This window comes from Ixodes scapularis, unplaced genomic scaffold, assembly GCF_016920785.2.
Source record: "Ixodes scapularis isolate PalLabHiFi unplaced genomic scaffold, ASM1692078v2 PGA_scaffold2__306_contigs__length_199485367, whole genome shotgun sequence".
NCBI classification, from domain to species: Eukaryota; Metazoa; Arthropoda; class Arachnida; order Ixodida; family Ixodidae; genus Ixodes; species Ixodes scapularis.
The window spans coordinates 33,747,637-33,766,817 of NW_024609857.1; the positions used below are offsets into that span (position 1 = coordinate 33,747,637).

Sequence of the window (19,181 nt, forward strand, 5' to 3'; positions counted from 1 at the left end):
TAGACATGCTGGAATAAGTGTCGAACACATAGATGAAGAGCCAAAGAAAAAACTCTCTAAACGCAATAAGCTGCTACAAGTCAACTATGTCACCCCTGCAATCAGAAATGCATTGCTGTTGTTTATCAGTTGGTGCTGTAATTTGATAAAGTGCCTAACCATGCTTTTGCAAAGTTTAAGCAAACATCTCTTTCCACGATGAGTCCTGTCGTGTAAATGGGGTAACCTCAAAAACTTGCAGCTCCATATGACATTGAATCGTACACAAGAAAAATTTATTTTCTCAATAACAATTTTTTTAGGAGGTACAAAAGGTGTTAGAAAAGTCTTCCGACAGGAAACAAAAATATCAAACGAAGTGTCGCAGCCCTAAGAGCCGTCACGCTTGGCATACGCATAAAAACCTAGGAAAAAATAAGGCTTACAATGCCGAAGGAGCTGAAGCAACACACTGAAGGCATCCTTATTTATTTTCAGCACCTAAAAAATCCAGACAAATTTCAGATGCAAATCATTAAAAAAATTATTCCCACACAAAATTAATGTTTATTTACTGGAGCCTTACCAAGGCTTAGAGTTTTTAGGGCCTTTTATAATACAAGCTATGCAACCAACTCAACCAGGGAACAGTGCAGATAATACATACATTTCCCAACACAACCCAGGGGAATTTAATTTGAAGATGGACATGACATCATCTGCTGCAGCCCTACTGAAGACACCTAGTTCAGTGAAAGAGTGAATAATTTTTCAAATGCCACACTACACCGGCTGTGATGGAAACCCGACTAGAGATTGATTAAGCGTGCAAGAGATGTGGCAAGCATTATGAAACAAATATATATGCTGCCCGAATAAATCTCAAATATGCCACACAACATTCAATGTGCAGAATGTTTACTAGTATAGAAAAGTTTGCATATGAGAGCCAACTGACGATGCATCAACAGTTTAAAAAAAAACTGTGTTCCCTACCTGATGCATACAGTACATTTTTTATTATATGTATTGCACCCCTTTTTTTTAGGTACAAACTTGTCTTTATCCATGTTCCAAATAAGAACAAACAGATTGTTCTAACCCCCAGGCTCGACAGGAAGCCCCAAAACCGTAAAAAGAGGGAATGCCCAGAAAAACTCAAATTCTTCCGACATTTGCAACCACTTCCAGCTGCCATATTCAGAAGCAGAGAAAGCTCGGTGGACCTAAGAGCAAAGAATCATTCACAGTTACAAAACTACCATGGGTAGAATATGCTGGCATGTTACAAAAAGAATGACTTTACAACGAGGAAAGAACATGAACATGCGCTTGCCCGCCTTGGTCTGGCTAACCTTTCTGCTTCTCCGCGTCGAGAAAGTCCCGCAAATGTGTGGACGCGCGCTCAGTCTGTCTTTCCGAGGGCCTTGACCCGTTCCAGCACAGGTGGGTGCGAGTGATGCCACGCAGAGTAGAGCCAGTCGTGCACGGGGAAGCTGAGGTTGTCGCGGTTCAGCTTGATCAGAGCACTGCGCAGGTAAGAGGCCCTGTGCATCTTGCGAGCGAAGGCATCAGCCTCAAACTCGAAGTGGCGGCTCAGCGCAGTCATCAGGAACTCCAGCAGCTGCACAAGAGAGGCGGAAAAGCCAAGCATGGAGCCTGACGTGAACGGTATGAATGAAGCTAAAGTAATTGCCACTAAAATGTCTCTCAAGCAATTGAGTAGTATTGAGGTAACAAAGGTTCCACAAGAAGTACTCAAGTTACTCTGTACCTTTAACCCAGTAAATACCTGGATATATCATTCCTTTATGACCCAACCAAGCTCTTTGCAGCCCATTCTTTTCTATCTGCATCTAAAAAAGCAGCGCACAATAAACGAAAAATAATTTCTCTGCACCATAATATACAACACAGACTCATTGTTTACATGTAAACAAGTGTGTTTTCACGAGACCTTTATAGGCACTGCACGCACACAAAGAGTGAACTCAAAGGATCTTGAAATAACAAAAAACCAAAATCTGCATACAGAAGCACTAGCACTGTAGCAGAGAAACACCAGGTAAAGACATTTCTGTACACTGCCTCCTTTAGCACCCCCCCCCCCTCCCCCTTGTTTCAGAGAAGACAGGTCCAACAAACCTGAACTAAACTCCCACATATAGTGCATCAATCCACTAGCTACAGTGCTTCACAGGAAAAGGGCTATTGCCCCAAACTTTTGTAAATACTACAGACAAAAAAGACAGCCTGCTCACCGTGTTGTATGGAGAGAAGATGTACATGAATATCAAGATGAGCCCCACAAAGACAGGTCGTGTTCCATAGAAACCAAATGCCTCGTACAGCCTGGTGTCCTTGTACAGCATGGCAAAGATCATAAAGCAAAAGAACAAGTGAACCTGAAAAAAACAAAAATATGAATTTAGTATGCCATTGAGTTTAAATTAAAAAAAATTATTATCATAAGTTTTTTGCACTATTGCACTACTATAGGCCACTATACCCGTTTTCACCTCAAGAATTCTAGTAAAAAAAGTCCGGCTTCCACGCGGAGCTTTACTAATTTTCCCCTTTATGTGAAGAATTAAGATATATGTAGGTGCATTTTAGATTAGATATGTGTTATCTAATCAAGACGAATACGTTTCAAACGCCAAAAGCATTGCTTCTTTGACTGACAACCAAACCTCGAAAGTACTACTTCGCCCGGCGTACGAACAATGCGCAAAACATCCTTTTTTCTTGAGGTGACAACAAGTATAGTTAGCTTTCAACCATCAAGGCCTGATACTGTATAAAGAAGAGGCACATAAACTTCCCCAGAGGTTCCTAAGGAAAAGGAGAGTGGAAAGCAAGAAATATCTGAAGTGCAGGAGGAGCTTTCAACACTCAATTCTGATTCGGCAACTCTGGAGGACAGCTGCACACTGGGCACGTACGTAGCAAGTTTGGTTGAATCGTGAAAAAGCTTCAATCCTGTGGTTGTAGCTAAAATTCCAGAATTGCACACTTCATCGTGCTATTTCATCATTTATATTGCACCGCTTGATGCTTTACTTTCTTATGTTGCTCGTATTAATTTGTTTCGTAAAAAAAAAAAAGAAAAAAAGGGGGGGGGGGGAGGAGGGGGTGTAGTACCATTCTTACTGTGTTATCATAACTGTTATGTCATCACTCTGATTGTGTCATACTATCCCGGGCCCCGCAGGCTTGCTAGTCAGTGCCCGCACCTCATCTGGTCGCAGCCTCTCGTGATAAATACGGCAAAGGCAACACCTTCGGGGCCTGTTCTGCTGGGACTTTGTCGTTTGACAGATTCATCCTATCGTCATGGCATACAGCATCTGACAACGAGCTGAAGTCCTCTAAAAACTTTTTTTAATTTTATTTGAAAATATATTTGAAACTTATATTTTGCAGTGACTTCAGCATTGTAAAATTCCATGAATAGATAATAATTGCATAGCATTGATCACAGAAATATATTGCCCTTGCTTATAACATCTACCCGAATTGTAAAATTTGACTGTTGCAAAATATTGAAAAAAAAAAAAAAAAGTAGCACTTAGCTAAAACCAGGAACTAAGCCCACAAACATACCATCACATACGGCATGCAACGTAGTGAGGCTTTCAGGCTGCCTAGATAAGAGACATTCGTAACATGCTTCAGACAATGCATTAACAGTCCCTGAAGCTCTCGATAGCGTCCAAAACAAGGGGCACATGGTGAAAGACGGATAAATATACACAGTTGGCACACACTGTCTAACACACACACACACAAAAAAAAACCACCTTACTTACTTGGCCAATGACAAAGTTCTTCAGCACATGATTCAATTTCCAGTGACCCAGCTCGTGGGCAAGCACACCCAGGACTTCGTTGTCATCGCAGCCGGTTTTCTTCATCTCTTTCTTCTCAGTCAGTGGCTGAAAAGAATGTGCAACAAACATATACTTGACATCCTGAAGCAGGCCTGCTCCATCAGAAGTCTTTGCAGAACTTATACACAAAGGTCTATCCAATTGGTCACCTTCTCATCAAGACCTTCGCTGGTTACAGTTCCATTCTCTTTATCAAGGGGCTCGGCCTTCTCGAGGAGGGTGTCAAACAGAACAATCTTCTTCTCCTTGAAGAGGCCATAGAAATATGCGTTGCTGTGAGATGACCTCTTAGAGCCTGAAACGAAATGAAACAGAACTTTGGTGAATAAGTGCATAGACACTTGGAATCCCAGAAGAGGCGAGGATCACTACATTAAAAGTCAACCCATTGCCCCACTAGCGTGGCAAAAACGGTGGTAACGCAGATGTGATGCGTCACTATGGAGATGGTGCAAAGGGCCAACAGAAGTAGACAGCCTAGGATTAATGTGCGCACCGCCGCACACGGTGCTTTCCTTGTAGAGTGTCATCCGCTCAGTTGAGGGCCCGGGAGCACACTTCGAAGGCTCCGTCCGCACGGCTGGCCTCACAGCCCTGTGCCGTGCACGGTAAGCGCATGGGCGCTCTGTTTCTGTTTTACTTGTGGGTGCGATGCCTCTGCGGTGGCTATGCAAATGCGACCTTCACAGCGCTTGCTGCAGTGTGAGATGCAGTAGACGGAGCGTACAGAGAACGGGACATTTGGAATGTGACAACACCATATAGAAAGCCTGGATCACAGAGTTTCCAATTGCTCGATCGGGGTCATGGGAATTACGAGCCACGTTTGCAACGTGAGCCGCGAGGAGGTGGCAAAAGTCTCGATCGTCTCCAAGCGTCTCCGCTTTCCCTCCTGCTTTCGTACTTGCCGTGCAATTACGCAGTGCTTGCGCACTTGCGACCAATCTACGCAGAAGGCGTCCGCCATTAAATCACAAACGCTCCCCGTTGGTTCGAGATGGACCCTCTGTTCAATCTAGAGTTTCTACAGCACCGAGCAGACCCCTGGCGCCGCCAGCTTGCGGCAAAAGAGAACCAAATGCTTTAGATGTACGAGAGTACACCTAAAGTAGTGTAGGCATTTCTTTCACTGCTTTTCTGTTGCTCCTTCTTGCACCCTTTCTCTGGGGAAGCCTGGAGCGCACTTGTTTCACGGAGCAAAGCGCCGTGTATGTGTGAACACACGATGCTTTACCCCCGTCTAGGGTAACGCGGAGGCACCTATAAAAGAGGGTTGGCTGACGCCGGTATCCAATCAGTCGGGAGATGAGTTACTGAAATGAGTGATAAGGCACAGGCGAACTGGTTTAAGTTCATGATTTAAGACAACCCTGAGACAGTGGAAACAAGAAGGACAAACACAATGAAGTCTCAATAATGCAGCTGCAAATTTGTTTTTGTGACTCGTTCTTTTTATAGAACAACTCCCACCATCACTAGAACTTCCTACTGTCAACCCCACGATACATGTTGAATGGGCAAGGCCCAATAACCCCGATTCGAAGGAACCGAACCAAACAAACTTCCACAACAATGGAACAGTAGAACATCCACCGTCACCTCTGACACTTGCCGGAGGGCTACCCCAACACACCAATTCGAAGAAACAACAAAAGTAAAGACACCACTTCACATCACCCGCACAGTGGTGTTCAAAAATGATTTTAAGTTGAGTAGGTTGACGCCCTTCTTGGCAGTTCAGAAGGGTTGTACGGAGAAACATAGGGATGCGTCAATTGGATGCGAAGAGGCTGTGGTATACGAAATTCAGATGGCATGTGGTGTTTCCTATGTAGGGCAGACGGGACGGTGCATAAATGATAGAATCTTGAAACACAGGAGCGCAGGACTGTCGAACGCATCAAATTCGGAAGTAGCAGAACATCTTGGGGAATGTGGCAGCTGTTTCCCCGAGTGGACTGAAACTAATAAACCCTTCCCCTGGCAGATGGCGAGCGCTCTCTGCTTGCAGTCGTCGAGCAGTAGGCCTCCGTGAGCGATCCGTCATGTGATCCATCCCAGTGGCACGCACTGCGGAAAAAATCGAGCATAACGCTCCCAGCGCCACCGCTTTCAGGGCGTCTGCCCTCACTTTTGAACAGTTTCGGTTTTCATTGCTATCTTGCTGAAAGCATAAAGTTCTGATCGGAACTTCATGCTATGACAAAACTTTTTTATTGCTTACCGCTTGATTAATGGTGACCCCGACGTTAAGACACAATTTATTTTTCCTTACAGTTATATAAACTCGATCAAGACAACAAGAAGTACTTGTACGAGCCGTAGGATGCAATTAAGCAATACCAAACACGTAGCCGCAAAGCGATCGTCATCTCCGAAGGAGACTTCCATCTGCAGAGTATTTAGCGTATTGTCTTCTAATTATTCCAATTGCTTTACAGAGACCACACAACGAACAGACGACATACTTAGCTCTTCATCCGAATAGGGGCGCACAACGTCTTCGACGTAACACAATATCTTTAGCCTCTTTGCTGGCAAGGCAAACGACTCGGCAAACACTTCGCCGAGAACAGCTGCCTCGTTGTCACTCGAGCTGGAGCTAAGCTGGTATCTTCATCGCTGTCACTGCGTTTTATTGGACCTCCTGAAATTAACTGCAACGATGTCATCTCCGCAGTATGCTCAGGTGAGTCAGTCATGACGAGAGAAACGAAAGCAAGCACAGCAAGAGAGCCCACCCGGCAATCAAAACAAAAAAAGCCGCAAAACTCCATGACTCCCCCACGGGAACGTTCATAACGGAACTGAAATATTGCGAGGGACTACAGATCATACTCCTCCGAAAAAGTTTGCATGAAAAACGACTCCAAACCGCTTGACGTGATTCGCCACTTTCCCACGAATCAGTTGGAGCCATTTGAAGAGCGCCCCAGCGACTCCAGATCTACAACCGGCACACAAAGAGATTGTTCGCATTTCGCGACAAGAACAAGAATCCGCTCGCCGAGCACTCGCTATTTGTCAGGGGAGGGGACTATAAAACTGTTAGCAAAGAAAAGGATCATTGTAAAAGGTTATTGAAGGAGAGTGTTCGGATAACAAGTGCTGGTAACCGCATAAGCATTCCATCCATTGCGTTAGACAAAGAGTTGTGGATGGTCTTATCTTGTGGTGACCTCAAACTTTATGTGCGGGTGATGTGAAGTGGTGTCTTTGCTTTTGTTGTTTCTTTGAATTGGTGTGTTGGGGCTGCCTTAAGGCGAGTGCCGGGGGTATCGGTGGATGTTCTATTGTTTCGTAAGTTTGTTCAGTTTGGTTTCTTCGAATCGGGGTCGTCGGGCCTTGCCCATCCGACGTAAATCATGGAGTTGACAGTAGGAAGTTCTAGTGATGGTGGCGGTCGTTCTATAAAAAGGACGAGTCAGAAAAATAAATTCGCAGCTGTGTTATTGAGACTTCGTCGTGTTTGTCGTTCCTTGTTTCCCCTGTCTCAGGGTTGTCTTAAATCAGGAGATGAGTGCTGCATCAGCGTTTGGCTGGCAGTTGGCCTGTCAACTTTTGTTGCTGGCACCTAACCAGATACGGTTAGGTGCCAGCCATATAACACAGTCTATGTTAAAATGTAAACAAAATTAGAAAAACAACTACAAAACCTTTTACAGTAACCTCCATGTATCCACGCAAATGAAAGTTTCCCGGCACCTTGCATTGTCGTGTATAAAGATTAGATGGTGGCAACCTATTGGGCCTTGCCCATTTTTGCCTTTATTACAGTTTCCTCAATGTTCTGCTCGAAGAGGATTTCTCTTTCCACTTTTGAGCTGACGCGCATTACCACATCCTGCATCTACAGGCTGTCTCGTGAATTTGGGACTTCCTGCGCAGTACCACGGTTCTTTGACATTATCTGGCTAAGGAACTCTGCCCTAATAAATTTCTTCCGAGATGGCTGTTGCAACCTTCATTTCATTCTGCGAGAGGAGCTGGCTACCAGTAAAGAAACCCAAAAAAGCTCAGTTCTATAAAAAGTTTCAGATTTTTAGCTGTACTGACAGCATGATGTGGGAGAAAGTCAGCCATGTCTGCTGCCTACAATGAAAGGCAGGCAGAGCACCTGCCTTTCAGTGTGTGTTGACCATCGTATCCCGACCTTTTCATTGGCTGTCTGTGCTGCTATTTTCTATCCTACAGTGTCCCGAAATACTTTGTTCAGCCCAGACTGCATGGTATAGGCAGAGTAAAACTCTCAGAGCATGCAAGACTTGCATATTTGTAAAGTCTGCAGATGAACAAGTCCAAGAAAATTCCTGCCACAATACGAAGCTTAAAAACTGGCTCAAACTCACAATCCAGTTATCAGTGAAAACCTTCTGGGTCGCAAAACTTGAGGCTTTACAGGTACTTTTAAAAAAGGGGCACCCCTGGTGTTGCATGACAAAAGCCTGAATTTCTGCCAGGTTCAGGAAACCCGAGCAGACGGTGGACATTAGCCGTCTCTGTACGCCAAATAAATTACGGGAACCTGCCGTTTGATCGTTAAATAAGGTATATATTTACTTCAGGCTCACAAGTAGTGGTGACAAATGTATTTTTAATTACTACACACAAAATTTTATTCATTTCTGCACTAAGCCTCCACTGGACAGAAATTCGGCTAGTCTTGGTTTCGACACCAGAGCCATGTTACAAGAAGCGCAAAACAAAAGATTGCATCGAGTACTGCGGCTACCCGAGGAACAATGGAATGATTTTCACTCCCTCTTTGAGTTCTATATATCTGTTCAGTTAATCTAACTTATTATATGCATAGAACATGAGACCTGAGACTTGATTCTGAGTCAAGAGCCCCGCAAAGTGCTTACCTTCGACCACGAAGAGCTTCTTGAGTGGAAAGTGAATGCTGGCAGCAAGTTCCTCTATCTTGGTTCTGAGGTCGCCTTCAGGGAGCGGGGTGAACTTGTCAAGGAGAGGTGCAATGAAGTCAGAATAGACTACCGACATTAGCTGGAAAAGATGAGAGGAGCAAAGCCTGTACTGGAAGCACAAAAGCAAACTGAAAAAGAGACTTCGATCTTGTAATGCCAGACAACAGTTTTAGGCCGAACTGGTGGCTGCACTATAGTCAAAGTGAAGAATGCGCCGAATAAAGGCCATCGTGTACCAGGCATTGCTTCGCACTGCTCCTCAGACCAACCAGAAAGGGCAGTGGCCATGACAAGTTATGTGGTGTGTGGGCTTGTGGAAGAGAAAAATGCCGGCGCAGCCTAGAGTCATTGGATGTTACCAGAGTATCGCATTCGATAGCGTCCGCTGTGACTGTTCTATTTCAGCTCTGATTGGCCATTTTGGTGCCAAAAAAGATGTATGGTAAAAGGGGTTTCGGGGGTGCCAACCCCCATCTCCCAAGCGAACGCTCTGCGAATTACCATCGAAGTTAGGACTAGGACACACCCAGGTCAGGACATGCTACCTTAGAGAATCAAACCCAAAGAAGCTCTGTACCAAAACTTAGAGAATATTTTATAAGCTTAGATAGGTAAATTAGTAATGACTTCATCTTTCATGTAATATTTTTTTTTTAATATATATTTTTTTTATTCCTTGTTTGCTTAGTACATATTTTGCGCTTGTATAGTGCCCTCTTGTTTCACCTTGAACCATGTTTTGGTATGGAATATCTTTTTTGTATGCGTTCTTTTTTTCTTTTTCTTTTTTTCCTGTGCCTCTGCTATTTCGCCTATGTAGGAGGTCGAGGACCTTGTCAAGCTGTACTTTACAGCTTTTTTTCTCGACCTCCGCCATCAGTGTTGATGGGAAATAAACTTACTAAGCTTACTTACCTTACCTTACATCACCAATGAGACATGGTTGTATAAAAACAATAATTGTGCCGCAAATCCTTGTAAAATAAAGTTTTATGAAAACATCACAGTCCTGTCATCCTGTACCTGGCTACAGTAAAAGTACCTACAAAAAGGGCTTTAACCGTTTGTTTTTATGCAAAACTATGCTTTCTATACGCTCATATTGACAAGATTTTCTTCCAGAACTTTCACGCGCAGAGTCAGTTTGAAATTCTGAAAACGCCATTCACAATAACTGTCATAATAACCACAAAAAAAAAAAAAAAAAAAAAAAAAATTTAGCCACCATTGAGCATAAGTGTTTTGGTACTCTAGGGACATACAGCGACCCTAGCGCAGCCCAGGCCGCATGAGTGAGGAGCACTCGATTGCTAGGTCTGTTCAAATAAAGATGTGCTTTTTCTGTACGCAGCCTGTCCTATCTAATCATGGAGGCTGGAAGCTTCTGGAGGCGACATCACGCCACCAGAGGTGAAGCCAGGGAAGACTTCCGGTTTGGACGGACACACCACCAACCAGTGGCGTATCCAGGGGGGAGCTTATGGGGCTTCAGCCCCCCACCAAAATCCAGCCGAGCTTACAATATACACATGCACTGTGACCCCCTCTCCCCCCCTCCGCACCCCAATTCATGGACATCCCAGCAACCTCAGCCCCTCCCTCCCCGAAAAAATTTCCCGGCTACGCCACACCCCCAACGATGTCCAAAAATGAACAAAGCCAAAAGACGCTATTGGACAAACTTGGGCACCTTGATTGCCATTGGATGAACTTGGGCGCCCTTGGGGGTGCTCCTACTGACCGCGACCTCCACTTCCGGCTTCATTCGAAATTATTCTCGTTTGGCTGGCTTGCGCCGGTATGTCGCATCTTCTTCTTCCTACCTCCATGTTTCTATGAGTGAGCAGCATGCGCCGATCCCCAGTCATTAGCACAATGTATGCCTCGATAGCGGACCATTTGACTGAACCCTCACAGTAAGGATGTAAGTGTTGAACAACCAAAGTGGACCTCAAGTTTGGGAAGCTTAGTCGTGTGGTGTACCTCCAGGGGAGACACCTGTATTTTCAAAATAAACAGTTTTGAAATCGGTCTTGGAGAGCATTCAGGTACTGAGCATTCCTAAGCCAAGATCCAATTTTGTAGGCATATAACAAATACAACCTGAACTTATTATATGCATACCAAATACCACCTGAACTTTAAAAGAAAGAATGCTACAACCCCTGCAATAACACCTCCCTCCCTCTATGACGCTCTCCCCTCTCCACCACCTGAACTTATTTAATCACCTGATGTTACGTGGATTCGGGGGATGAAATAAAATACAACTGCAGCAATAAAGAAAAGCACCGACAGCATGAAGCTATCTCTGAAAATCTGTTTAGCTCAACTTACTAAGGAAACCACGAGTGTGAAGAACCAGAGGTAGATGAAGAAGTAGTCTCCACCCAACTTGATGATCTGAACAATGCCGGCCACAATCGGGACAATGATCATTTGCATCAAGAAGAACTTCTTCACACGGTCTTTTGCAAAGAATCCTGCAGTCTGAAACAGAATGCACATTTAAAGCCACATTACAATACAACGATTAATTCTATGAATCCTCAACAAGAATAAAGAACAGTCACCTGATTGTTGAAGCCATGTCTCTGCTCGATTACAAATGTGTAGTATATGGACCATGGCAGATCCACCACTGTGGAGATCAGGGAACCGACGACAATGAAGAATGATGTCACCACCAGCTGCAAATGCAAGGGGTAACACTTAGTTGATTTTAGCAGCTAGGTGTGAATGAAGCATGGCCATAACATGATGTTCCAAGCTGTGTGATGATGATGCCAAAATGAAGAATAGGTATGTCTACATGATGTCATTCTGCTACACTGCTGTTACCTGTTAAAGGGATACTGAATCGAAACTTAAAATATACCTCTCACGTTCAAAAATAAGTTAAACATGATCAACTTTATCTGCTAATGACAATCGCACACTTGTATTTTGAATGGAAGCAATTTTTTTTGTTCCAAAGGATTGATTCCGGCGAGCGCTCGAAGATCAGCCATCGGAGAGCGGTGCATCACGGATGATGTGATATCAACTGGCCAAGCACGGGCAAAGCTGCTTAAGGGCTGGCGTGATTATGGGCTCCGCCACTTGGTGTCGTCAATGTGTTACAACCTAACCGTTTAGTTGCCCCTCCCCGCTCCCCGCAGGAGTTGAATAGGCCGGCAGAGAAAAGGAAATCCGGTCTGACAGGGCTCTCGCGCACGCAGCTTGGCGCCGTACTCTCGTGGAGCGGCACTGCTTTTAAATTCAGAGTGACGTAATGACATTCGGTTTATTCCTTTTAAATAATGTTTTAATGTCACTTCGACCAAAAATAAATAAATAAAAAAATGGTGTCTCCGACTCTGTGGTGTGGCCAGAACATGGTTGACATTTAGATAATAAAATAGGCGCTAGAATTCCGTTGCAGCATCCCTTTAACACAATGCTGCTTCCAGAACCAATTATGGAAATCAGAGGTTGCAAAATACTCTTCCACGTCTTTTAAATCGTTTGAGGGAATTAAACATAGAACTATTGTCTACAGTAAACAAATATTTGCTTTCATTTTTGGCTCAGCCTTCAGTGGTAGTGTAGGTGCATGACGTGTGGTGATTTTCATTTTTCATTGGTTTTTGTCTTATATCAAGCGAATAATTACATATACAATTTCTTTTTGTATGTTAAAGGGCAACTCCGCTTCATTTTCGATATTTAGAAAACTATGTAGCCCTCTTCAGTATCATATAGGAAGACCCCATGTCAAATATTACGATCTAATTACGTCTATATATTTAATAAACTGGCCAGCAAACCTTCAAGTGAGCCAACTCGCCGAAATCGGCCAACTCTAGCGTGCGACGCGAGGCGCAATCGTCAGCGCAGTCAATGCGACGGAGTTGGAGTGGCCAACGTTGAGCCACTACGTCAGAGGCATGTCCGCATCATTCTTACGTTTTGTTTGTTTTTACTTCTTAGAGAGAAATTGAACGATGACGTCATGAGTTTCTCCTCCCGGTGTTGGCTGAACGGCGTCCACGTGATCACCGTAACGCGGATGCGCCAGTTTGCGCTGCCCTGCGCGCCTATCGGTCTGTTTCTCCGCTCCCCCCCCCTCCTCTTTTGTCTTCTCCCCTTCCCCCTCTCCCCCGGGCCATCACCGTCCACGCCATGCGAAGCAACCTGCCCACGTCGCGTGTCCTGTCCCTCGCCCCCCCGAACGTCACAAGACCACGCGGTTCGACGTGACGTGGCCATGACTCTGACGATGCGACACCAATGTTGCCTGACGCAACCGAAATTTCGGTATCAGCTGATGTTTAAATTAGAATTACACAAATAATATTCCACATTTCGCGAATCCGAAGACGTAGAGCTGTTTAGTAGTGCTTTGTGAAATGGAATCACATGTAAGCCTAAATTTTTCAGAATTGAGCAGAGTTGCCCTTTAACTGTTTTGTTTGCTGTCTCTGCTTCTACTGAGGGGAGATGAAGACCTGGCAAGCAACTGTTCTGTTGCTTTTTTCTCTGTTTAACCTCTCCAAATAGAAAAAAATAAAGAATTTTGATTTTGATTTTGTTCCATGAACCTGTCACATTTGTTGGCTTCTGGTGCTATGACACTAAGGTGGTAATGTCAAACGAATAGTGATAAGGTCTTTCTGTATCCACCCAATGGTACGGGAAAACGAAGTGATGTAACAAATAGCGGCGGTAAACACAGCACTGGGAATATAACTGTACCTCATTGCCACTGAAACCGGCTTTCGCTGCCCATTGCTCACAGAGAGACCAGAAAAAGGGGAAACCACCTAGGATCAACACGAGCTGAAACGAACAAAGAAAGAGTGAGGGGGCTGTTTTTCTCTCTCGAAATCTTCGCATCAGGAGATGGAACAGAATCGTATCTCCGAAACAAAAAAGAAAGAAAGAAAACAAAAAAACAAAAATGAAAGATACGCACTGTAGTTTCCACTTGATTCCAGAGCCCAGCGTAGAAGCCGAACTTGGACTTGTCCAGCTGGTATAACCTTGCCTTCGAGAAGGTTTCCTGGTCTGTTATGGAACTTACTTCAGCAGGAACACGAGAGGTACTTTTGCATAACTTGTACTGTAAACAAAAAAAAAAAAAAAAAAAGAAACGCACATGAGATTGCGTGACTCACCCGGCGATCAAATTGTAGCATATAGCGCCATAAAATTAGAGGCCCACCTACCTGTCGATAGGACAGGTATGTTTCCCAGAGGTACGCAATCCAAGAAACCGCTAAAGCGAAGATAAAAATGTTCTGAACTGTCCAGTATGGTCGCACGGTGTTGGCGGTACACAGGACAAGGTTGGAGCACAAGCTTCTGCCGGCTTCGTAACACTGAGTTAGTAAGCCGAGAACAGTGAAGCCCATGTTTGCTGGCTGAACGCCGAATCGTTCCTGGCCTCGATGAAACTGATAAAACCACCGAGACCGAAAACCGCTGGAAAACAAATCCAAACAAACGCTCTCGCACACGCCGGGTTGACTGACGCCTCGACGGGACGCTACGGATACGGCTATGGCGTGGCTACGGCTACGTGCTAAGTTGGCTACGTTTCGTTGCTTGATGGATAACGAAATCCTTATTTGATCTTATATGAATAAAATCCTTATAACGGGCGGTAGCTTGCGGCACCTAGTTTAAAAATTAAAAACCAACAGTATGCACCTTTGCATTTAATTGCACTGTAAACAGTACGATTCCCCCTCCCCCCGCTTTCTGCAATTTCGTAACTAACATCAGGCGGTGTGCGGCAAGGAGGTTAGAAGTACTAGGAGGGGGCACGTTGCAATATTGGTGAAGCCTAGTCATAAAAAGTTTAAACGATTTTGTGCCCAGCGTGACCGCAGATCTGTCTGGCGATTGGTGCGCGTGACATGTCACGTGCGAGATGGATGGTTGATTGCAAGAGGATACTTGCAGGCTTGCGCGCGCTCCGTCCGGTAGGTTCTATCACATCGAAGGCTAGGCTGTGGTGTATTCTAGTACACCATAGCTAGATGAAGGCTAGCTACAGTCACGTGATGTGGTGAGAGTAAGGAGGAAAATGAGAAATTGGCGAGGCGTCAAGGGAGCATGGCTTGTGGAGGCTACGCGGCTGACGTCATGCCCTCTCCTACCCTTCTATTCTCCATGGTGTGCGGCATCACTCATAGAGTTATTACATAACTTTATGGTATCACCAGTATCACTGGTATCACCACCAGGATGAAACTAAAAAAAATACACCATCTTCCCGAGGAAAACCATGGGGTGATGCGGAGCATCGCGGATCGTTATTAACGGTGTTATTAACGGTGTTAGTAACGTTGTTAGTAACGTTGTTAGTAACGTTGTTGAACTTGACGGTCCCGAACCTCAGGTTCTGCTGCTCGACGTTCACGAACCAACGCGGCTTCCCGTTCTCGAAGGTCGGGTTCCGCCGCTCGCTTCGTACGTTTACGTTGAACTTCACGTTCCCCAACCTCAGGTTCTGCTGCCCGACGTTCTCGAACCGCCGCTGCTTCACGTTGTCGTAGTTCAGCATCCGCCGCTCGACGTTGACGAATGGACGCCGCTTCTCGTTGCCGTAGTTCAGGGTCTGCCGCTCGCTTCAAGCGTTTGCGCTCAGCGTCGCGTGCCCTTCGCTGCGCAGCTTTGTCTTCAGTGGACGTAGCGTTGCTGTTAGTTTGTGGGGTGGTGCTGACGCTTGCTTTGCGCCAACCCACTAACGGGACTGTTGCTTCCATCAGACTTCATCGGAAGAACGGAGTGAAGTGGAGTCAACAGCGGGTGAACTGAACGCGCGCAGAAAAAAAAAAAATTGGCTTGCTCTTTATGTTTATACAGCCTTGATGGAGATGCGCCTCAACGGGTAATCGGTCTCTTAGCTGTAGATGAGAAATTTGGCCAGTGCGGTACAACCGCTACCTGGGGTTTTTAACGTGCATCACGCAGTAGTGATCACACGAACGCGTGCCAGTACGAAACTCATCCAGATCGAAACGGGCGGGGGCGGCGGGGATCGAACCTAGGAGGTTCCCAGCGCAAGCTTTCGCTCCACGCTCCGAGCTGAGACGCGTTAGCCCACTCGGCCACTTCCTCCCCTTGAACGCGCGCAGCGCGCTACAGCTGCTTATATTCACACTTGAAGGAGAGGAGACTAGAGGAGGAGAGTTGCGCATGCGCGCGCGGTGTGAGTAGAAGCGAACGCACGCGAAGTGCAGACAGCTGGTAGAGAGAGAGAGCGGAGAGAGTAACGCGCAGCTGTTGGAGAGAGGGAAGGAGGAGAGTTGCGCATGCGTAGTGTGAGTGCGGACTACGACGCCGCGGGACATAGACTCGAGCAAGAGATACTCCGCATCTAAAACTTCAGCCCCTGCCTCTTCCCCACGGCGAGGGGGTCGGCAATTTTCCTCTGGTCAAAACTAGTCGGCGTTACACCGGGCCCACTGGAAGACAGGGTGGAGACTTTGGGCCGGAGCCACGCGGGAGGCATGGGCGTCGGCAGGGGGGGGGGGGGGGGGGGGTGGAGAGGTGGGAGGGGGGTGCAAAAGGGGCACTTGCCTCGACTTGCCCCCCCCCCCCCCCTCCCTTCCCTTCCCCAGCTCTCGCGGGTACGGGAGATCGAATGCGGAGAAACCGAAAGCAATCCTAAAAATAAAATCCATGCACTTTTGTTCCCTTAAATCCTTCAACAATAATAATAAAAAAAAAGGTCTCCCCTTGGTCAGTTGCAATCAACCGCGGTCAGCTGGCACAATAAAATAAATAAATAAAAACCTTAAAAAAAAGTGAAAGCCGTTTACAACTCCCTGTAACGCCGAATTGGAGCGCAGCTCTTGAGGAGGAGGAGGGAAGGGTACTGAGGAGAGGGTAGACCCCTCCTCCTCCCTTCATTCTTTAATATGCTCTGGGGGGGTCCCTGACCTTGGGGGAGGGGGGTCACGTGACCTCGGGGAGGGGGCCACGTGACCTTGGGGGGTCACATGACCTTGGTTACGCCGACGGCGACGCCGTTCAAGCCGGAAACGGGCGCCTAAGAGCTGCGCTCTAAAATAGGGAGCGGCACCCACTTCCGAGAACACCGCAGTCCTGTGTTGTGATGCATCACAAGCATTCGGGTAAAAGTCAGTAAAATACGCGAAAAACAGAGCGCCTTCTACACAAAGCGGGATTCTTTAAAAAAGCCCAACATAACAAATCGGTGTAGCTACGAGTTGGAGATAGTCCGCGTTCCCCTTTCGCTCCCGACTGCGTAAGGAGTGGAGCGAGCGGGCCCCCCAAACCACCCCCGTCTACAAAATTTTGGTTTGGCTTTTTTTTTTTTTTTTTTTTTTGGGGGGGGGGGGGGGGGGGGACGCGGTTTGTTGTGTGCGTCTTAATTTCATTAAGACGCACACAACGAACCGAGGCTCTGTTAACACATTTATTATACTGTGCTGTTTATACACCAGTGATACAATTGTTTATGCCCAATTTGTTATTAAATGTTTCGAAGTTTAAAACATAAAAATCGACTGTATCAGAACTCGATGCATCAAATGGAAATAAGAAATAGTAAACCTTTTCCGGGTTAACGTTTCCTGTCAACGCTTACTTTTATCAACTTGGCCATACACAAATTTTTAACATTTTGTTCTGTTTCGGCCGTTGTCTTCACTAAAAAGAAATCCACAGCAACCCTTTCGCATCGACATAGCAATTTGAAAATAATTACAATATTTTATATTTAAACTTTTTTCTTACAATATTTTACCACCAAGGGAAGAGGCACAATGGCGCATGCGCGTCGGATCTCCTTCAAGAACGACGGTCGCTTCCCGCAATGCTTAGATAAAAAATGGCGTACCATTTCGAGCGACCTCCGCGCTTCCCCGTGCCCCGTTGTTCGGCGGCACCACGAGTTGCGGAGTGAATTTTACGACAGTGTCAAATGCGGGACATTTCCAAGATTTGGGATTTTCTCGCGGGACGCGGGACACCAGCCCTCAATGCGGGACAGTCCCGCGAGTCGCGGGACGGGCGGTCACCCTAACCTACGCCCATGCAGAGCAACATTTATAAATGAGTCAAAAACTTGGTATCATCGACAAAACTTTTATTATACGGAGTTTTAGTGGCGCCATCTATCCGAGGTCAACGATACCGCTACTGTAAACAGCCGCCAGAAGCTGGAGGGGAACGGGGGCAGCCGGACACGGACTTTCCTCCTCTCGCCTTGTTGGTAGCGCAGCACGTGGTCACGTGGTCGCGAGCGGGTGATTTCTCGCTGCTCACTGATGGCTCTAGAGAGCTTCACCGGAACTCTGCGCATCCCCCATTCACGTCACAGCGCACGTGATTCGGAAGATGGCGATTTTTTCTTCTTTACTTCAGAAAGGTCGAGACACCAACTCCCAAATTATTCAAGCAAAGCACCGATGTAAGCAAAAGCACAAAAAAAAAAAATAATTTACAAGGCGATGGTGTCAAATGGTTCGTCAGCAAGTAAAACAGCTATTTTGCGGCCACTCGACTTTATCCAATATTTGCCGACAGCGAGAATGAGTGATGGTTACGCTTATATTTTAAATGTATTTTAAAGGCCCGTTCACACTCTTGCAACTGAGTCCGACCGAGAGACGAGATCTGTTAAAACTTCTTAAAATTTCTTAGGACGATGAAAACACTGGCATTGTGGCACCATCTATGCGGTGACCCTGGAACTGCATTTCACAAGAGCGAAGGTTTTACGGGATTTCCGAGGACAAATGTGCTTAATACTATATGAAAGGCTCGTTTTCAACATTGACAAGTTTTTCGAGCCAAAAAAGAATGGATAATGCGCGAGAGAAATAGAAAATATGCCAGACCGCCAAGTTTACGCTGCTACCCAATAGATGGCGCCAGTGTGTCCTCTCGTTGTAAGAGGTTTTAAAGAACCCAGTTTTAAGAGGTCGCAAGAGTGTGAACAAGCCTTAACAGCGCGGCAGTGGCAAAAAAACAAAACAAAAAAAAAAAAACATTTTTTCGCTTATATTGGAAGTAACGACATTCAAGATGGTGGCAACTTTGTGGAAAAGGTCTATAGGGAAGTGCAAGGTCATCATAAAATATTGCGTTAAAAAGTACCTATACTTTACTAAGTACATTGTATTTATAGTTAACTCGATGGCGACCGAAAATTTGTTTGAATAAAGCAGTTTGAATTACCTGGTTTCCTTCCACAGACGCATAGGATGGGACCTGCTAGTTTGAATTATCCGCAAGTTTGACTTAACGAGATTCGACTGCACTTTACTTCAAGTATGTTCCACCCGGTGTACTTACTACTTTACTTGAAGTACATAGCCTCTAATTTTTTTTTTGTACTTTACTTCAAGTACTTTTTAGA

At 45.6% G+C, this 19,181-nt stretch overlaps 1 protein-coding gene across 1 annotated transcript; it reads right to left on the reverse strand.

Annotated features, from left to right (window-relative positions):
* Window positions 1–258: 258 nt before the first annotated feature.
* LOC8053547 (CAAX prenyl protease 1 homolog) lies at window positions 259–14,458 on the reverse strand. Its single transcript, XM_040214002.3, has 10 exons — window positions 14,011–14,458; window positions 13,758–13,904; window positions 13,538–13,621; window positions 11,374–11,490; window positions 11,138–11,290; window positions 8,738–8,879; window positions 4,022–4,167; window positions 3,792–3,917; window positions 2,241–2,384; window positions 259–1,603 (listed from the first exon to the last, which is right to left on the reverse strand). The coding sequence occupies exons 1-10, from the start codon at window positions 14,194–14,196 to the stop codon at window positions 1,385–1,387; spliced, it is 1,464 nt and encodes a 487-aa protein (XP_040069936.1). The 5' UTR covers window positions 14,197–14,458; the 3' UTR covers window positions 259–1,384.
* Between the last annotated feature and the right edge of the window lie 4,723 nt (window positions 14,459–19,181).